At 38.4% G+C, this 20,636-nt stretch overlaps 1 protein-coding gene across 1 annotated transcript in view; it reads right to left on the bottom strand.

Moving 5' to 3' along the window:
* Positions 1–20,636, bottom strand: part of dock10 (dedicator of cytokinesis 10) — a 320,275-nt gene that overhangs the window by 40,355 nt on the left and 259,284 nt on the right. Inside the window, exons 45-49 of the mRNA XM_059651053.1 lie at positions 19,129–19,186; positions 16,658–16,756; positions 13,983–14,089; positions 8,061–8,183; positions 6,171–6,284 (exon numbers count right to left, since the gene is read on the bottom strand). Coding sequence (XP_059507036.1) covers positions 6,171–6,284; positions 8,061–8,183; positions 13,983–14,089; positions 16,658–16,756; positions 19,129–19,186 — 501 coding nt within the window. The remainder of the gene's footprint in view (positions 1–6,170; positions 6,285–8,060; positions 8,184–13,982; positions 14,090–16,657; positions 16,757–19,128; positions 19,187–20,636) is intronic.

Below are 20,636 nucleotides of genomic sequence, written 5' to 3' on the forward strand. Positions count from 1 at the left end.
GTTCCCATTCCCAAATCCCAGATTCAGTTCTATATGGGGTTATACTCAACACTATCAGTTTTCAACATGCACAGTTACCATTATCACTTTCTCATATTTACTTCATCCTTGGCTTCCTATCAGCAATCTATTTCTTTGTTTTGCTTTTTCTCTCTCTCAGCACTGTCTCTATCTATTTGTCTTACTTCTTTCTTCTCCACCATCAGCCCATTCCCCCAACCACTGTAACCCTCTCCCCTAGTCATCAGCATAAATATTATCATTTTCCATCTGCATTCAGTTCTGATGACTACATACACTAATGCTTTTTCTCTCTTTCAAAAAGCTGGTAGACTTGAGTAAGGGGCCTTTCAGCCCATCATGTCTGCACTGGTTAGGTGTGCCATTTTGATTCTTGTAACTCCTAAGATATACACTGAAATCCCCTATGTTACAGAATTCATTCTATCACCTCAGCAAAGACATAGTGTACCACATTGTATAACAATTGTGCACTCAATTTTTTGAAACATCACTCAACCCAGTTTGCAAAAATAGTCAAAGAAGCCGCAATAACTGTTGTAACTCAACAATAATTTACATGTTTGCTGAGATTTTGTTATATGATGACCAAGGATGCTTCAGGAGAATTATAAAACCAAGGATGACACTGTGCCAAAAACAAAAGTAGGTCAAATGACTAAAATCTTGATTGACAAGTTAGGTTTTAAGAATTATGTTAAAGAACAAAAGAATGGTAGAGAGCTCGAGAGCTGTAAGGACAGCATTCCAGAGCTCGGCACTCAGAGAACTGCAGGCAAACTCATGATAAGTGGAGTAATTAAAATTGCGTCAGAATTAGAGGAGAACAGAAATCTTGGACAATTAGGGGACTGGAGAAGTTTAAGGAGATAAAAAGGGAGGAGACTATAGAGTGATTTGAAAATAAGGGTGCACATTTTAAAATCAAGATGTTACCTTGACCATAGCTAATATAGCTCAGCAAGCACAAGCATGACAAGTGAACTGAGAGTAAAGATACCGTGATATTGATTGTTGTAATATATGAACAACCAATATTCAACTTTCATCGTCTGATTTTAATACCTGAAACCTTTCATGTACTAAAATGGCTTTAAAAGGATGACAAAACTAAAATGGCAATATTGATCAGATTGAGGCACGTTCATAAAATCAAAATGAAATTACCATGTTATCAAATAATATTGAAATTGAATAAGGCAGCAACAAACTGGCAACACCTGTTCTGATTTGCACAAGTTGATTAGTGACAGATATTAGATGTACAAAGTTGCCACCTTGGAGAGACAATGGGTTCAGACTTAGGAATACAGAACTGAATTCTATTTCACTAGTTATTTTTGAGCAGCAGAACAGAGAAAGAAATTTGTATTGGTAACAGCTTTAATTCTGCTACTGTGTACACCTTTCACCAAGGCTCATGGACTAGACCCCCAGTACCATGTCCACTCAACGGTGCTCACCCACCTCAAGCTATGAACACTTCCTGCCAGCTGTGATTTCTGCTCAATCACTGGAGACTCACACACACTCCTGCCTCTGTTGATCCTGCATCGCCACTGGTTTTCCATCCACTGTTGTCATATTTTGTCCCTCCCTTTAGCTCAAAACAGAAAAAAAACTAGCCCACTCCCAAACTGATGTGTCCAACTGATGTGCCTGTAATCCCAGACTTGCCACACCTGACCTGAAGATATAATGGTGCCCAACCCACTGGACTGGAATCATATAAGCCCTCGACTGACAGTAATGGTACCCCGACTGATGGGGATGGTACTGCCTAACAGGCAGTGGCTCACGATCCCACTAAGGATTATTCCCCTTTGACGTTCACACTCGACTGCTTGCTGGAAGCCTAAGCAATGTATTTGCCACATAGGCTGCAGGTGCAAAATTGATGCAGCATGGTGCCGTACAGCAACATGTTCACCCTTTGACTGTCCAGTTCTGCAAGTCACGATGCTGCCTCTCCTTATGTGCTGCAAAGGAATGCAAGTCACAGAAGCTGACAGTATCTAAGTAAGTGCAAAGTGAGTAAGTAGTAACACATGAGGCTAGGTATAACAGGCCTAAGAGGCACCCTGTGTGGATGCATGATTTGTGTTTGTGCGCCCATACATAATGCAATTTGGCAGAATTACACAAGTTGTAATTTTCTTTGTTCTTTTTAGTTGTGACAGGCAGCACGTCAGTGCAAGCTTGGCGGGCTGAAGGGCCTGTTCCTGTGCTGTAATTTTCTTTGTTCTTTGCTAGAGTCCCTTAGCTCCAAAAAGAAGTCCTGATGGGCTTGAAGCGATTTGTAATTTGGTCTGAGAACAGCTGTGATGAAGTGGTGAAGCTAATGGTTTGTTTTTGCTGACTTGCTTAGATGAAGGGTGGAGGAGGGTAGTGCCCTTCACAGTGCATGCAGTGACATAGTAGGAGCAATAAGAACTGAATGAAAGACAGAAGCAAGTGGTGAGCTGCTGCTGCCAGGTTAGCACTCTGACTTTCATATCAAGGATTTGACCCATCTAGTTTCTCAGGGAAGGAAGAGAGAATTAGAAGCTGCAAAGAAATGAAGTGAGTTTAGCTAGTGAAAAGCAAATGCCTGGATTTAAGGTAGTTGCTGCTCATTAGTGAGGTTCTGAACTTACTGGTTAAACCCTGAAGGAAAAATTGCAAATTATTTTCTGACATTGAAAATCTGACATTATTCATTTTTGAAATATATTCCTAAAACTACCCAAGGCAATGGAAAATTCCACCAGTTGTATATTCTATTCATCACAAGCATTATTGATGCACTTAATACAGTCCAGATGGGTGAAGTTTAACATTGTCGATATGACTACAGTGTGGTATTTAGAATCCTTTTGATGGTTGGCTACATTACAGATCACAAGGGCTTAAATAGCCATATGTGGTACCATGTGATATTACAGCAGGATTAACAAACTCAGGAGTATGCCACAATCAGTGAGCAGAATTTAGCTTTATGTTTCTATATTATTTTTTACCTTATTACTTTGCATCACCTTCTGACATTGCCACATGCCCTTTCAAGAATAAGAGTATCCTTGTTTTATGTAAAAATAACCCCTGCACTTTCAATATAATAAAAAGTGAAAAATATACAGTGTGCAGACACAGGTTTTGGAGTTAAGTGAAATAATTGAGGGAACAGTTGAAAAATAGGATTTTGTGAAGTAAGTAAGGCAATTATAATTTAATAAGTCAGATCTTGGTATTGGCTGCTGAATAATTTTATTGGATCCTTTTTGTTGTTATATCAACACAATTGTTTTTCCCCATGCCAAAAATAACAATGTTTATTCTGAAAAGGACTAGTTTAGAAATTTTCTATTAGTTACTAATTATTGAATAATTTCAAATCCAAGAAATTATTTTCTTTCATATTGTTTCATTGAAGTTGCGCACATTTCTTCGAACTGGACTAATATCATCAACATTTGCATTAAATTGCTCTGCAAATTATATAAGTGAGCATTTTCTATCATGTACAATAGCAAACATAAAACACATTTAAAGTTTGTGTAAAACTGCATCTAAGTGAATGATGTTAGTGTTAGAAGAGAAACCTACTGGATAAACATGGATAATCATTTGGGTCAATTTTTTTCACTTGCTCACGTTAGAGGCAATCTGTCTGTGGGACTTGTGACTTCATCTAACTGCTCAAGAAAACATTAAGCCTCTCTTTCTAAGTGAGCAAACTGTAAACTACTTAGAATTTAATCATTGCTTGAAATACTGCAATAACTACCTGCATAGAAACAGGTAAACAAAATTACCTCTTAATTCAGTGCCATTTATGGGGGTGGGTGGGTGATAGAATGACAGAGTAACAACTTTAGATCAAAAAGTAACTTATATGGGAAAAGACACTAAAGTATGTCAAAAATATCACTGATGCTAAGGTTTTGTAGTTTGTAAGTGGGCCAAACAAAAGACTTTTCATGTTTCTGATACTAAGTAAGGAGATAAGTCAATTTAGACTATCTACTTCATATGCAGTAAAACATTGGTGAAGGCTTGAGGGTCTGTGTTTAATATTTTACGATTCCAGGATCAAGCTGTTATCTCCATTTATAACTCAGCTCCATGCATTTAAAACTTGGCCCATCCAAACTGTGAGAAGCAAAGAGGAGAACTTAAAACATGTGCTGTAATATTAAATGACCGCTACGTGCATGCAAAATGGCAGGTAAAAGCTGAAAAAACTAGTTAGAATAATAACTTTGTTTCTGCAGAATGTGTTGGAAGATCTGTACAAATCAGCAACACATAAAACAAATATTGCTGGAACTAAATAAGTAAGGAGCAGAAAAAAAGGCAGTCCACAGCATCCAGATATTTTGTGTGATTCTTTACCTCTAGCTCCATATTACACAGGCAAAACATGGTTGGTGCCATTGAGCTGGACTGTTTATTGTCACTTGCAGTATGACTCGAGCATTAAAGAACTGGTGCTATCATTCAGATGTGGTTGAGGAGGACAGTGCAAATAACAGTACATTTAATAACATTTAGCCCACAGGGGCATCATCAGAATTGACAGACATCTTTCTAGAAAAGCAGGGAAATTCTTCCAATGTTCTAGCTAAAATATGTGCTTTGAATAACATGTAAAAACCAGATCTGTTTATTTATTATATTGCTGTTTGAGAGATCTTTTTGCATGTAAAGTGGCTGCCACATTTCCCATGTTGCAAGCAAGTCCACTCTTGAAAATATTTATTAAACATTTATTGGAGCTTCGGGATCAGGTCAGGCACTATATAAATGCAAATCTTTCTTTTCCTATCATTGGAGACTTAAGGAAAAGAAGTTCATTCCATCAGAGGCTAAATTTAACCCACAGTCAGGAACTGTTATAAATGTGCCACCTTTTAACATCACTTGATTATTCAATGGCAGTGACAGAACATCAGCATAGATTTACTCTTCTCTTACATGAACACAACCAGACATAAGGGGAAATTCAAAGGCCACAACTTTATTTACTAATAATCTGCCCTGGTACAAAGAAGTTCCACCTCTACATCTGACTTTGTACGAAATCGTGTAAACAATGACTAATTGTTTATGCAATCAATGGGTTGGAATTGCATCTTAGCATCTGGGCAATTCACTGCATAAGCCTCAGGAGATGGTAGTCCCAAACTAATGGTAAATGTAGTTACTTAGATAGTCGGTGGTAATGTGTGTGTTGCAGATGATCGAGATCAGTGCCAAACATGATTAGTTATTGAAAACACATCTCTTCCATTAATATTTTAAAAAAGAAACATAACACTGCAATGAAACACTGCATGTTTCTATATCCCAGATTGATTGATCACAATTTCCAACAGTATAATTAATGAATAAACAATGTTAGTTTGTTTGTTTGTAGTGTTAAAATATGGCTAGAGGGATCAACAAACAGAAATGAAAGGGCCTTCAAAAAAGAGCAAGAAGAGAACTTACCACAGCCTTGAAGAAGTGGAAGAAAGGAAAAATCCACATTAAGTATATACACTCTTGCCAAAGTTCATCAAACAATTCAGCAACATTGCTCCCAATTTAATGAGCATGTACATTTTAGATTTCTATAGCTTGGAGTATTTACAAGGGTTATGCACTACTAATGCAGAAATCTAACTCTCATTTGTTGCACCCAGTGAAGGAATAGTGAATTTAAGAAGTTTGCAGTGCTTGACAGACCAGTGTAAATTGGATGCCTGGAACCTCTGATGCCTTTGTGACCTATAGTGTCAGTAAAATTACAATGCTCATTGCTTTTGGGAATCAGAAAATATACATGTCTCATATATATTAAAAACCAATCATACATTCTGTTTAATATATTTCAAGATCAGTGCTTCATAAGGTATTTCAAAATCAAAAGTAAATGTATCAAATTTGCTCATCATTTTTATGAAAGCAATTCAGGCAGATATGACATGATAATCACGAAATTACTGCTTTGAATGTAAAATAAGACAACAAGAATAATTCACTTTTTTTTTAGAAACTGTTTAAAATTGGGTTTGAGGCAGGCTTGGTACAGAGTACATTTATAGATTCCTGCAATTCGTGCACACTAAAAGCAATGTTCAGAGCAAGGTATAATTGTAAATGTTACATTATCACATTGCACTTACCTGTCCATAAAAAGCGACACGATAGTATCTTCCAAACAAGCGTTTTTCGGAATGTACAACCTCTGTGATCTTATGATAGGATCGATGAATGGTGTAGTAGAGTTCAGACAATCTCTGTAATGAATAAAATGTTTATGTAAATATTTAATTGGGGGAAAGAACTTGTGTTCTGCCATTAAAGAATAACCTGCGAAGTGATTTGACAACAGTGTGGTGTTCAGGACAAGTAACAGGTGACAACACATGACAAATTGATAGGAATTATGTTGAAACTGTTCAGATGTTTCAATCATTGTTTAATAATGACAGAAATCTAATTAGGAGCAAACAAACATACCAAATGGTAGGAAATGTATTAGAAGTTGCACATGCGAAAAGGATGGTTTCCTTTCCTTTGATCAGCAGCTATTAGATGTTAAACATACAAACTTCATTTTCCACCCATCTACACAGTGCTAACTTCATGGAATCAGCCAGCATTAACAAATGGCATTCTGTAAATCATACCTCTGCCAGCTCTCTGAAGGAGCCACAAATTAGTCTTAACTTTCCCTTTCTTTCCTCAATATCCCTGCAGCCATTTTGTTTACAAGATTACATCAAATTTAGGCAGTGTTCTCCAGATCATATCCTGGTATATTCCAGATCGTAAAAATCTTCTGATTTTCTTCCTTTTGTTTTCATTATCTATCTGAGATTGATGTCATATATTTAGGTTTAGTAAATTTTAAAGATATATACTCAAGATAAGGGGTCAAATTTTGCTGAGTAGTATAGAGAGCTAAGGAAAGAGAAACAGCAAAAGTGAAACAGAAACAGTATGCAGTACTCAAACAATAGTTAACCTCTAAAGGTTAACTTGCAGGTCGAGTCCATGATTTAGAAAGTGATTTAGAAAGTGAATGTAATGTTGTCACTTATCTCAAGAGGGTTGGAATATAAAAGCAGTGATGTGCTTTTGAGACTTTATAAAGCACTAGTTAGGCCCTATTTAGAATACTATGTCCAATTTTGGGCCCCACACCTCAGGAAGGACATAGCAGCACTGGAGAGTGTCCAGCAGAGAATCACACGGATGATCCCTGGAATGGTAGGCGTCACATATGATGAACGGCTGAGGATTCTGGGATTGTATTCATTAGAGTTTAGAAGATTGAGGGGAGATCTAATAGAAACTTACAAGATAATGCATGGCTTAGAAAGGGTGGACACTGGGAGGTTGTTTCTGTTAGGTGGGGAGATGAAGACCCGTAGGCACAGCCTTAGAATTAGAGGGGGTAAATTTAGAACGGAAATGAGGAACATTTCTTCAGCCAGAGAGTGGAGGGCCTGTGGAATTCATTGCCACGGAGCGCAGTAGAGGTCAGGATGTTAAATGTCTTCAAGGCAGAGATTGATAATTTCTTGACCTCGCAAGGAATTAAGGGCTACGGGGAGAGTGCAGGGAAGTGAAGTTGAAATGCCCATCAGCCATGACTTAAATGGCAGAGTGGACTTGATGGGCCGAATGGCCTTACTTCCACTCCTATGTCTTACAGTCTTATGGTGTTAATAGCAATATATAAACATGTTAAGCTGACTTTTCGAAAGAACTTCCTTAGGCTAACAAATTAGTTATTGGATTTTGTTTTATTTTGCAGTTTAACTGAAATATCTCAGGATTAAACCCTCAAACCTCTGAGAATTCCCCCAGGGAAATATTATCAACTTTAATATATTAAAGCATTAAGTTCTTATGTCAAGCAATATCCAGCTTTCATAGGATTGCAACAACAATAAGCAACACTGTGTTGAGGAAGAAAAAAAACCTAATTATGGATGCATACTAGTGAGAAACTGCCCTATTTTATAAAACTGCAGGTCTTATCAATACCAACAAAGGCTACGTACCTTAAAGTCTCTCTTCTTTTCATAAACCAAAATAACAGGCTTGTAGACTTTGGCAATCAGTTCATGCCGTTCAGATTTCCACAGGTATTCAACACATGCTTCCAGCTGCTCCACAAGAGTATCCTATTCACACACAAGAATAAAGAAGAATTAAAGTTTTCTTGAACTTGCTATTTATAATAACACTGCAGGGTTATGAAATATCATAATACTGAGGTAGAGAAATATTTTAAGCCCTTGTTTCCCTTGGTTCAGGTACAGAAAGTAAAGTAGACATCAACATTGCAAGTATGCATTGAGAATGATTACAATTAGCACTTAACACATCCTTGGGAAATTACAGTGAATGTCTAAAGACAATGGTCTGCACAAGCTATGATTTCGAATGGTACTATTACATGATTTCAGAGCTGATGGTTCTTTACAGATCCAATGTAACCTGGAACATGGCTAAAATTAGACTGATCGATTTCTATTCATAGGACGCAACTCTTTTCTTGCTCCCTACATCTGCTGTTAATACTTTGGTCTCTCAAAGAGATATTTTAATGCAATTTATCAGTTTAGCATGTTATTATGTTTGTGGATTAATTGAAGTTTACGTCACAGCACATTGCACACAGCGTACATAAGAATTTAGGTGTAGAAGTGAAAAATAGACCATTCAGCCCATCAAGTGAACTCTGCAATTCAATGCAATCATGGTCAACCTGATAATCCTCAGCTTCATTTTTCTGCCTTTTTCCCATAACCATTGATAACTTTACTTATTAAAAGCCGAACATAATCTTGAATACTCTTACCAACAGAACCTCAACAGCCATATGTGGTCATAATTCTACTGATTCACTACGCTCTAAGAGAAGAAATTCCCCCTCATCTTTGTCTTACATTGGTGATCCTTTATTCTGAGTTTGTTCTATGTAGTCCTAGATTCTCCTAAAGAGGAAACAACCCCTCTGCATCCACCCTGTCAAGCTCCCTAAGAATCTTATATGTTTCAATAAGGTCACCTCTCATTCATTTCACCTCTAATGTGTATCAGCCCAACCTACTTAACATCTCCGAACAAGACAGTTCCTCTACACCTGGAATCAACCAAGTGAACCTACTCTGAATTGTGTCCAATGCCAGTATATTTTTCTTGAGATGAAGGGAACAAAAATATTCACAGTATTCCAAAGTATGATCTGGCTGGAGCCCTGTATCATTTTAGCAAGACCCCTCCTTGTTTTTGTATCAACAGTCCATTTGTCTTTCTTATTCTCTGCTGAACATAAATGTTTGATTTTTGTGATTCTTATAGGATGGATAACTGTCTTGCAGAAGTTTCTAGCCCAGCTTTTTTCAAAATTGTTTTATTTCTTCTGTCTTTAAAGAGATTAATTTTCATTTAAGACCAAATTGGAAAAAGGCTGTGATTGACTGGTAAATAATTTTATACTCCATTATGCCCCTTAATTGAAATTCTCTGCCTAGTAATTACCAAAAATTCTGTCCTAAGAACAATGCAGATATAAAGATACAATCTTACACAAATAGAAAAAATTAGATAGCATATAGATAGAATTTAATAGATGTCATGAGATGTAAACCAAGGGCTGAATTTTACGAGCTATCTATGGCCACCAAAATGGTCAGGTGGACCTGTAATTTAAGATATTATGCCATTGGTGGAATATCGACTGTTGATCCTCCCACCTCCTGCACTATTTGACAGACAACCAGGTAAGGATCTGATAATTTGCCCATCCTTGGCCCATTTAAAGGTCTTTCTGTGGGCAATTAATGTCCAATTAAGAGAACTATTCCATCATCATCCATTATCACAGATTGCAGGAAGGCCTGTGCCCAATCTGTAGATTGGCACATTTAATCCCGCAGACTGCTAGTCAGTGAAAAGGGATGCTTACTCCTTCATAAGCCCCCAGTATCAGCTGGATGCCCCTCTCCCCTGTTGACCCTTCCCTGTTCTCTTATATATGAGCCTTTCTGACTGTTCCAAGGAGCCAGGTATATTTTGCTGCTGCCCTTCTGCGACGTGCAGCTTTCATGTAGCCCATGCGCTTGTTCAGGACCATTGTACTTATCTGAATTTTATGTGTCACTGGGCCTAACCTTGCATCAACTGTACCTCTTACCCATGCAGGGCCATTCCTGTGGTTCCTACACCAAACTTCGTCTCCTGAAATAAACTTAGGAGTCTAGTATTGGGCAAAAGTGGTTTTGATGCCGTTTCACTCTCCCTATACCTCTTCTCACAGCCCAGCTCTTGGAAGATCACACTTAACTCAGTGTTGAGTTTTCTCCCCATTAGCAACACTGCTGGAGCTATCCCTGTAGTTGCATGAGGGGTTGTTCTACAATCAAATAGGAACTGGGCCAGTTTGGTATCTAGTGAAGCTGTAGGCTGTTTATATCATTATGCATCAAATTTTCTGCCAGACCGTTTGATGATGGATGGCACAGAGACGTTCTATTATGTCCAGATACACAATTTCCCACTGTTAAGTGCTGGCCTATTATCTATGACCAATATATCAGGGAGTCTGTGTATTGCAAAAGATGTGCACAGTTTTTCTATTGTTGTCCCTGTGTTTGGCAAATGAACTCTACTCACATCAAAGCACATTGAGTGGACATCGATAATGGTTAAGGATTTTGAGCCCATGAAAGGACTGCATAGTTGACATGCCATCAAGTTCAGGGTGTACTGAGACATTTCCCCAAATGTGAGTGAGCTGCTGGTGATAATGTTTGTACTTATTGGCACTCTAGTCATTGGTCCACCATTGCAGCTATGTCTACATCCAATCCTGGCCACAAGGCATTACTTTTCCCTTATGTCTTCATTTTGGAGATGACGCTGGTGGAGTTCAGATGGAATCTGTTGATGACTTTTGCTTGGTACAGACACTCCTCATTCCCATAATAATATGCTGTCCCATACTGTGATCTGATCTCTCTGGGTCCAATGAGATTTTGAGGCGTCCCTTAGTTTGTTTCTAAGAGCACCATCTATTTCAGTTTTGCTAGGACAAAATCTTTTACATCCAAAGTCTGATATTGTCAGCTGTGACTTGATGTGTGTCCAGAAAATTTAAAACCATTATGGACACCTCAGCGGCAGTACTACCAGTGGTGTATCTGCCAGTGGGAGATGGCTCAAGCATCCACATTTGCCACTTGCCGCCCAGACAGTGTCCCAACTTGTAATTATATGCATTTAGTATTACAGCCCACCACCAAATTCAGCCTTAAGCTATGGATGGCACTGCCCAGTCTTCTTTAAGTAGACCTAGCAGGGCTTCGTGGTCCATTATTATTACAAATTTACATCTGTAAAGGTATTGGAGGAACTTCCCTGGCTCCAAATATGACAGCCAAATAGTTCTTCTCTAGCTGGGTGTAGTTATGCTCTGTATTAGCCAAATTCCTGAATGCATATCAAGGGGAGACAATAGTTAAGTGTTCTTATTGCTGGATGGTCCAGAGACCCAGGTAATGTTCTGGGTCCCAGGTTCCAATCCCACCATGGCAGATGGTTGAATTTGAATTCAATAAAAATCTGGAATTAAAAGTCTAATGACGATCACAAATCTGTTATCAATAGTCAAGAAAAACCCATCTGAGTCACTAATGTCTTTTAGGGAAGGAAACTATTATCTTTACCTGGTCTCACCTACATGTGGCTACAGACATGGGAGCCAAGGCACCTTTGATTGCCCTCACTTTCTCTTCCAAAAGGTATAACTTAGTCTTGTCAACTCTGTAGCCCCAGTAGGTCACTTGGGGGTGCCTACAACATATATTTTTCCCTTCTAAGTCATACACCCACCTGTGAGAAACATCTAAGGACCATGTCCAATTTCTCCAAGTGCTCCTTTTTGGCCCTCCCTGTTATTAGCATGTCATCTAGATAATTGGCAATCTGGGATAGAATTTGTAAAATGTTCTGTATTATCCACTGAAAAATGGCACAGGCTGATAATACCCCAAATGGTAGTCTCATCTATTGATGCTAATCCTTATGGGTATTAATTGTAGCATATTTCTGGGACTCCTCTTCAGAGCGCAATCGCATGTACACATGGCTCACGACCAGCTTTGTGAAGGGTAGCCACCTGCCAGCTTTGCTTATAAATCCTCTATGTGAGGGATTGGGTATTTACCCAGCCATAAAAATTGTTATTACTTGTTTAAAATCCCCACAAAGGCGAACCGATCCATTGGGCTTCACAATCGGTATGACTGTTGCTGGATTGGTTTGATGATTCTTTCACTTTGCAGCCTTCTGATTTCTACCCTGTAAGGCACACAACACCAGGGGGGCCTTGCAGAATCATGGAATTGCTTCCTGTTCAGCATGGCCTTGGCTCCTTTGATAGTCCCTGGATCTTCCTGAAAATCTTCCAGATATTTAGTTAAGACTTCACTCAGGCAACCGCTTCCTGACTGAAAAAAGCTTGAGCCAATCTAGGTGAATCTTTCTCAACCAATTTCATCCCATCAAGTTTGGGCCTGAGCCTTTTAACACAATCAGTGGTAAATGCACAAACTGCTGCTCATAAGAGATCAGGACCAAAGTTGTACCCTTAATCTGTAAAGTTCCGTAGTATAGGTTCTCAGTCTAGCTGAAATCTTGCACAAATTTAAGGGTTGGAGCCCAGAGCAAATTTCATTAAAGACTGGTTTTGTAATTGCTGAAATGGCTACAAAAGTGTCAACCTCTATTATAATTGGGTGGTCATTTAACCAGATGTTTGTTTTGATTGGTTCTGTTTTGGATGTTGCTAAGCAACTCCAAACCAGATGTAGGTGGGTTTTGCTGGGTGTGCACTCTCCTGGATACCATTTTATGAATTCTCTTGCTCAGATTAGGTCTGGTAAGATTCCTTGCTGTCTTGACTTTGCATGCTGGCAGCAACTACAATACATTGCTGGCCTGGATCCCGAAGATAATTCCAACCATTTGGCCAAGGCTTGGCTTTGTTTTAGTGTTTTGCTCTAGAGTCTCCCTATTCAAGATATGTCCTGATGAAGCTACGCAATTGCTTGTTCCCAAAGCTCAGGTGAACCGGTGAGGATGTCCACTTCCATTGGAATACCCTACAACTCAGATGCTGTACTAGTCACATTTTCTAATGATAAAGCTAATTGTAGTGTCTGTTTGAAGTCCAGTTGGGCTTCAGCTAGTAGGTGCATTTGCATGGTTACATCATTCATCTCACATACCAAACAGTCTTTAAGCACCTCATTATGGATAAAACTAAAATCATATGTCACTGTCAGATATCTTAACCTAGTCAAAAATCCCAATATAGATTATTCTGGTTCTTGAATTGCTGAGTAAAAATGATAGCATCTCAGAATTAGAGGAAGCTTAACAGTCATAACATTCCTTAACTGAATTTGCCAACTCTTGAAAGGTTCTAATATCTGGTGCCTCAGATAAAGGTAGGCTCCTAATAGCTGAAAAAGCTGTGGGTCCAGAAGCAGTCAGAATTGCTTATAGCTTTTCATCTGCCCCAATGTCATTGCCCAGAAAAAAATAACACATTTTTTCCACATACTGAGTCCAGCAGGGTCAAATGAGCCAAGCTTCCAAAACAATGACATGATGCAAACAATGCTTACCCCTACTCTAAGCCTACTGTTTGGGCTGAACTTTCTAATTCAGTTTATGTAATATTCTCTTATCTAGCCTCTACTATTGCTGTTTCAGAACTTACAAGTCATTGACTGCCTATATTAGCTAAGTGTGATCACAAGCCTCTCAAACAACAACAAAAAGAAACAAACATGCCAAACATTTCAGAAAACTGAAACATGCCACCACTGCTATACAAGCCAGTATTCTGTCAATAGCTATTTTTCATTAACTTATACGATTCATTCGATTAAAGTGGCAATAATTCCAACCTCGGTATATGGGGTGTCCTGCATTCCACTGTCTTCCTTCATTGCTCCTTCTTCTTTCACATTGGGAGTAATAGTTTGGAAAGCTGACCATCCCATTGAAAACAAACCTGAGAAAAGTTGCATTAAACTCAATTACATGCAATTTTATATTGATAAACATGTTGACAAACAAAAGAATTTCAATTAAGGATTACAAGACTATTCTGCAAAGCAATATTTTAATTTTTACTTGTTTTGGTCAATAATCTTAAATGTACAATTTTTTGCTAATTTAACAAACCTTTGTTAACCTTCTGCATTATTGAACTAACTTTGTAACAAAACAATATATAATTTATAGGCCATTACTTTATTCTGCCTGAATATAAAACACCAGTGCATCAGATATAGAGTTTAAAAACTCTAAATGAATTCAGAACAGAGCAGATGAAAAACTTGTGACTGTTTCCATTAAATGCATGAATCATGGTTGGACACCATGGCACTCCTTTTGATCATAACATGCTTAATATTTGCATCAGAGATGATAGCTTTCCTCTCTATCTCAGCCCTCAAAAAAGCCACATAATCTCTCTGGGAATTTGCTGTCTTTCTGAAGAACTGTATCCTCAGATTTGGGGCTTTATGTTGCAACCTGGTATGTCTTAAGGCCTGAAAAAGCAATGATAAGATAGAGTGATGTCCACCTAAATGAATTCTTCAGTTGACAATTTTTATGAGGTAGAGGTTCATTATGGACATCAGAGCAAAGTGGACCAGATATGCACAAGACACCTTTATAGAATTGAGCTACTGTGGATGCTGGAAACTTAGAAATAGAAGCAGAAAATGCTGGAAATTGCTGACAAGGTGGGGGCAAGGGATTGTTTGCTTGCTAGTTCATCCTCAGTGACTCCTCTAGACCAGACTTGGCAGTCTTGGGCTGGACCAGATTGTTCACAACTTTAATGCCATATTTGACCACATAATGAGCCACTGACCACATATTTGCACCGTCATTACTATTGCCTATTTCTACCTTAAACAATAATGCAATTCCACCCACACCTTAGCTCATCTGCTGCTGAAACCCACATGCACAGTCTTAGTTTCCTTTACTATTCCACTCTACTCCTGACCAGTCTGCCATTCATTATCCTCTGTAAACCTCTGCGTCATTTAAAACTCAGCTGACTTTATCTTTACTTGCACTGATTCTTACTTGTCCACCATCCCATACAATCTACTTTCTACTTACAATCCCAGTCAAGCAAAGTCTCGATTTTAATATTCTCATTGTAGTTTTCAAAACCCTCACTCATCTATATGTTTGTAATCTCCTTCAGCTTCAGATATGTATAGTCATCAAATTCTGGCCACATGAGCATTGCCGGAATTTTTGGATATTTTAGGATGTTGAATGGGTTATACAAATGAAAGTTATTACTAATAACCATGCAGAAGAAGTCAGGTTAAGATATACAGAAACATTGAAAAAATTACACCACAGCAGAAAGCCATTCAGCCCTTCATGTCTGTGTTGGCTGAGAAAGGCAACATGCCTAATATTACACATTAATTTTTAGCCTGAAGCCCTGTAGGCTGCAGCACTTTATGTACATGTACAAGCGTTTCCTTTAATGCGATAAGGATTTCTGCCTCCACCATCTTTTGCAGGCAGTGAACTCCTGACCTCTGCCATTCTCTGCGTGAAAACGTTTCTCAACTCTGTTACTTTTGCAAGTTGCTTTAAAGCTATGTCCCAGTGTTATCGAACACATTGATAAAGGTAATAGATCACCTCAATCCATTAGGTCTATGCCTCTGATGATTGCATACACCTCCAGTAAATCTCCCTTCAACATCCTCAGGTCTACAGAAATCAATACCAGCAAGCTAAATCATTCCTCACAGTTAAAATTCTCCATTCTTGGCAATATCTTTTGTTTGAAAAATGCTGTTCACTGGTACAGAAGCAAATTGAGAAATTAATGACCCATTTTACACAGATATCGGAGTAATCATTAACATAAAAAGCCAAGTTGTAAGCAAGAGAGCATAACTGACTCACTATAAGGGGGAATACAAAGCTAAACTATAAATGCTGTACTTATGCAAATAATTAGCATTTCAGGGGCTTGTGATCCTAACAAAACAGATGATAATGGATAAAAAAAAGTCTGCAGCAGCTTTAAATTGGGAAATAAAAGTCGGCAAATTACCAAATTGAATTTTTTAGGTCAATAGCAGATTTTTAAAGAAGTTATGTAGGGAAGTAATTACATTTTAATGCTTTGCAAGTTTAATCTGGAGACGAAAGAAATTACTTTCCATGACTAGTTGACTAAGAAAGTTAAATCTATTTTTGGTATAGTGTTGACATGTTCTGACTATTGGCCCACCTCCTCCTTACAAAGTCTAACGAGGAGGAAATTGAGTATGTAATATTCACATATGAAAGAAATACTTAAAAAAATTAATATTAACAAGGCACATGAATTTCCAGGAAAGGAAATCTGTAAACATGAAAGTTTAGAGTTCTGTTTGCTAAAGCTGTAAATTATGAATTAGTACTTGGATATGTTTAAACATATTAGCAAGAAGTAATCATCAAAGACAGTAAAACACTATAGAGTTAATGAAATATGCATGGAGTTGCCCTTACACACATCACTAAGCATTGTTAGATCACTCACTTCTTCCTTCATTTGATGTTAGTAATTGGTTACTGTCAGGGTTATTTGATTCTTCAGAGAAGGTGGTTGATAAACGAGTCACTTCTGATTTCCAATAACCTATAGCAAGGTAGTATTAGAATAATATGATAGTACTGTTAAAGAAACACAAACGATATTAAATTTGATAAGTACTTTAACTAGATCGTAAAATTTTGTCAAAAGAAGCCCATACAAAATTTGCATTATATTAATTTGGAAAGTTGTCATTAATAAAGCTTTTGTGGTAACGAACCAAACAATAGCTTCTTCAGCTTTTTGGAAGATTTAGTAACAAGTTCAAGTCCCACTCCAGTACTTAAAATTGGCCACCAATGAAGTGGTCATGATGTGAGCTATGAGGTTGCCATCAGTTTAGAGGTTCTTCCAATACTCTATCCTATGTTTTCCCCCAGGTAAAGGGTATGAAGGCACCAGAAGCAATAGCCCAGCTTTTATGTAAAGAACAAGTGAACAGCTTACCAAAAATCAGGCCTGGATTTCTGGCACTTGTTCTGCCTCTGACTGGCTTGAAGTAAGTTGTTTACTCAGTGACTTTTATGGCCTATTCAAAGGCTTCCATAAATTGAGCCAGTGAGTTCTGTTCATAATGGGTAGGCATGGTGCTGTGAAGTGAAGGATGTGAGGCAAGGGGTTTAAATTGTTCAGAGGTTTTACATTTCTATTGTTTGCAAGCTCTTCCCAATACAGCTTAACTTGGCACTGATTCCATGTGAAGAACTAGTTTTGTTGGAAATAGAGACAGGTATTTTAATATGCCCATTTCAGGATCATTCCATTTCTCCACCTTGACCTTGCTGCTAAAGGCCTCTAAAGCCAATTGCTATGGAAAAAAGACACCCATTTCCTACCAGCACAACAGATGCAGAATCGTGACAGTTCGATTAGATCTCTGGGATGAAAGTCTGGCCCAACCTGTCTAAGTCAGGTTTCAGTGTACAGTTGTATGAAGCAAGACATCATATGCTACCCTACATTCTATCACTTCTCATGGAGACCACTAGCAAGAAGCAAATGAGTAAAATGCTTTATGTTCTAGATTTTCACAGCTTCAACAGTAGACCATACACTGTATTCAGCAATGTTCGAGAACAGGAAGACTTTCCATTTATGAACATGTAACCTGTGTATGACCACAGGCAGTCCTTTGCCTGGATTCCTGACAGCCGTCATAACATATTCAGCCTGAGCCAATTTTCAATTCTCCCATCACGACTACCCAGACCTCTGGGTAACTGTCCCAATGCTTGGAGATAAGTTATATTGCCAAGAACAAGTTCACAAACCCAGACACAGCCACAGAGGGGAACGACAATCAGAGATTTACCCTGAACAGTGCTCCAGTTATGATTTTAAAACAAAGGCCTCATTGTCGGGACATCACTGACCCTCAATGAAGGTCCAAATGAGCCTCATAAACTTTCAACATCACATTTGAATTTTGCTGAAAACCCTCAACAAAATGTGTGTTTTGTCAGTAATACACAAGTTCTGCAGGATCAAATAACAGCATGACACACTTACTTCCATTCAGTTCTATCTGTCATGTTCACGCCTATTCACTTTGCCTGCTCAGGTTCTCTTGAAGCGGCCTTACATCCTCTCCATTTTTTACATTCACAGTTTATAGTCATCAGAAGATTAGAAAGTATTACAGTTAGCCCCCATATCCAATTCATTTAGATAAGTTGTAGACAGTTTTGGACCTCGCACTGATCCTTGCAGTACCCACTGGTAATAGTCTGCCATCCAGAATGATCTCATTATTCCTATTCTCTTCTTTTTGTCTGTTCATCAATTCTCAATCCTTTGCAGTATATGGCCCCCAAAGCCATGTGCTCTAATTTTATTTACTAATTCCTTGCGCAGGATGTATTCCAAAGGTTTCTGAAGACCACATACACCGCATCCACTTGCTCTCCCTTATCAAAGCTGCAAGTAGCATCTTCAAAAAATGCCAGCAAGTTTGTCAAACATGGTTTCCTCTTTATACACCCATCCTGATTCTGCCAAATTTGGACACTCTTCTTAGTATCCAGTCATCTCATCCTTTAGAATAGATTCTAACACTTTTCTAACTTCTGATTTCAAACAGATGGGTTTGCAGTTTTCCATTGTCCCTCTGTTTTCCTTCCTAAATGGCAAGGTTTCATTCACTACTTTCTCCTTCCTAATGTAAGGGACTCTTATAGAAACCTGAACAGAGCTTCAATGTTAAATCTGTGGGGGTCTCTGTTTAAGCATCTTCAGGCACGTTCAAATTATGGTCTAATCAATTAGGACCAAGGTTGCACACAAATCCAGCCATTCAAATATGTGTTTTATTATACTTGCAGTCTGTTGTCCCCCTTCCATCAAAGTAACCCTTCTAGGATGGATGTCATTGATATTTGTTTTACAAGCTTGTGCTTTGCACTTGTTTATTTACTTACCTCTTCTTTTCAGGTACTCGGATACAAGAGCAGCTATATGGATGTAGCACATTGCAGCCTGCAATATCAGAAATACAAATGTTATTTTAAAAAGTACATATTACTACACATGACTGCAGAGTTTCAAGATGACAGTTCACCACCTTTTACTCAAGGACAATTTCAAGATCGCAATAAATGCTGGCCTTTCTACTGACATTCAGAACTTTGAAAAAAAATCCACCTTGTCACCGAGCAAACCTATTTTGCTCTCTGATGTCACAAGGGTCAATTTTAACTCTGCCCACTTGGCAGAGACTAGGCAGTTAAAATAGGCTCAGGTAATTTTCCCTCCTTCAATTCCCCTAATTTTTCATAACCTAGTTTTATTACTCCCACATTAACCTGCTCCTTTGAACACATGAAGAGGACTGCAGCCTGGAGATTGTAGTCAGTGCTTAAAAATATAGAATGGGCCCTGATTTGGTCATCAGGCCTCATTGTAACCTTAACCTGGGCAGTGAATCCAGGCCGATCTGGTGCATCGATGGTGTGAAGATGTCCAGAAGATTTACTTTTTGTTTTAACTTTTGGCTTTCTTCTAACCCAGGAGTGTAATTGTTTCTCTGGGCTCAACGAGGAAACCTAGGGGCCTCCTCCAACCTGCATTTCCTGAATTCTCCCATACCTGTGAAGCTCTACCTAAGTCCTTGCTAACCACTTAGATTTCTACTGTGGCCTCCTGCAGCCAAAATACCACTCCTGTTGGTCTCCCAGGTTTGGGAAGGTGTCTTGCAGAGCCCTTGTAGGTGAGGCTTCAGCTTTAAAACTTCCTTGGACAGTGTTCAGCTATGAAAAGCAAATATTTTATCTGTTGTGAAATAGGTCATTTCCAGAAAGTGTGGCAAAGAGGGGCCCAGTTGAATAGTTATCCACAGATAGAAGTTAATGAGGTTGAATAGTGTATGACAGAAGAGAAGACTAAAGTTAAAGTCAAAAGTCTACATCTTTCAGCACAGCTCTGCGCACAGATTGAGAATAAAAATCTGCTGACACAAAACGTCATGGGAGCCAACACAGAGATTGGACAATTGGTGTCCAATAAATTAAGATACTTCAAAGAAATAATCACCTGTTTCAGCATGGAAGGCATCCTCAGAGAAGGAAACCCAAGAATTAAAAGTGCACCAGAATAAAGAAGTGTCTAGGCCTGACTGTCAGCAAGAGAATCAAAGACAATAGTCTGCCCAGAAAGATACAGTCTCCCAAGTTCAAACAGAATGCATTCCAAGTGAACAGTGAGATTTCTTGATTGCCTGAATTTTTAAAGTCAGAAATATGGGGGTAGTGGGATATGTAATTAGATTCCCAAATGTATGAGATTAATAATAGAGTTAACTGTTTTGTGGGTGATTTTTAATGTATCTGAAAGGATTAGCACTGAGGACTGCCATAAACAGCCCTACTATGATGATGTTATATGGCCCTATGGCCAGAACAGCTTAGGATTTCAAAGCATTACTAATGCG

This window comes from Stegostoma tigrinum, chromosome 14, assembly GCF_030684315.1.
Source record: "Stegostoma tigrinum isolate sSteTig4 chromosome 14, sSteTig4.hap1, whole genome shotgun sequence".
In the NCBI taxonomy this organism is placed as follows: Eukaryota; Metazoa; Chordata; class Chondrichthyes; order Orectolobiformes; family Stegostomatidae; genus Stegostoma; species Stegostoma tigrinum.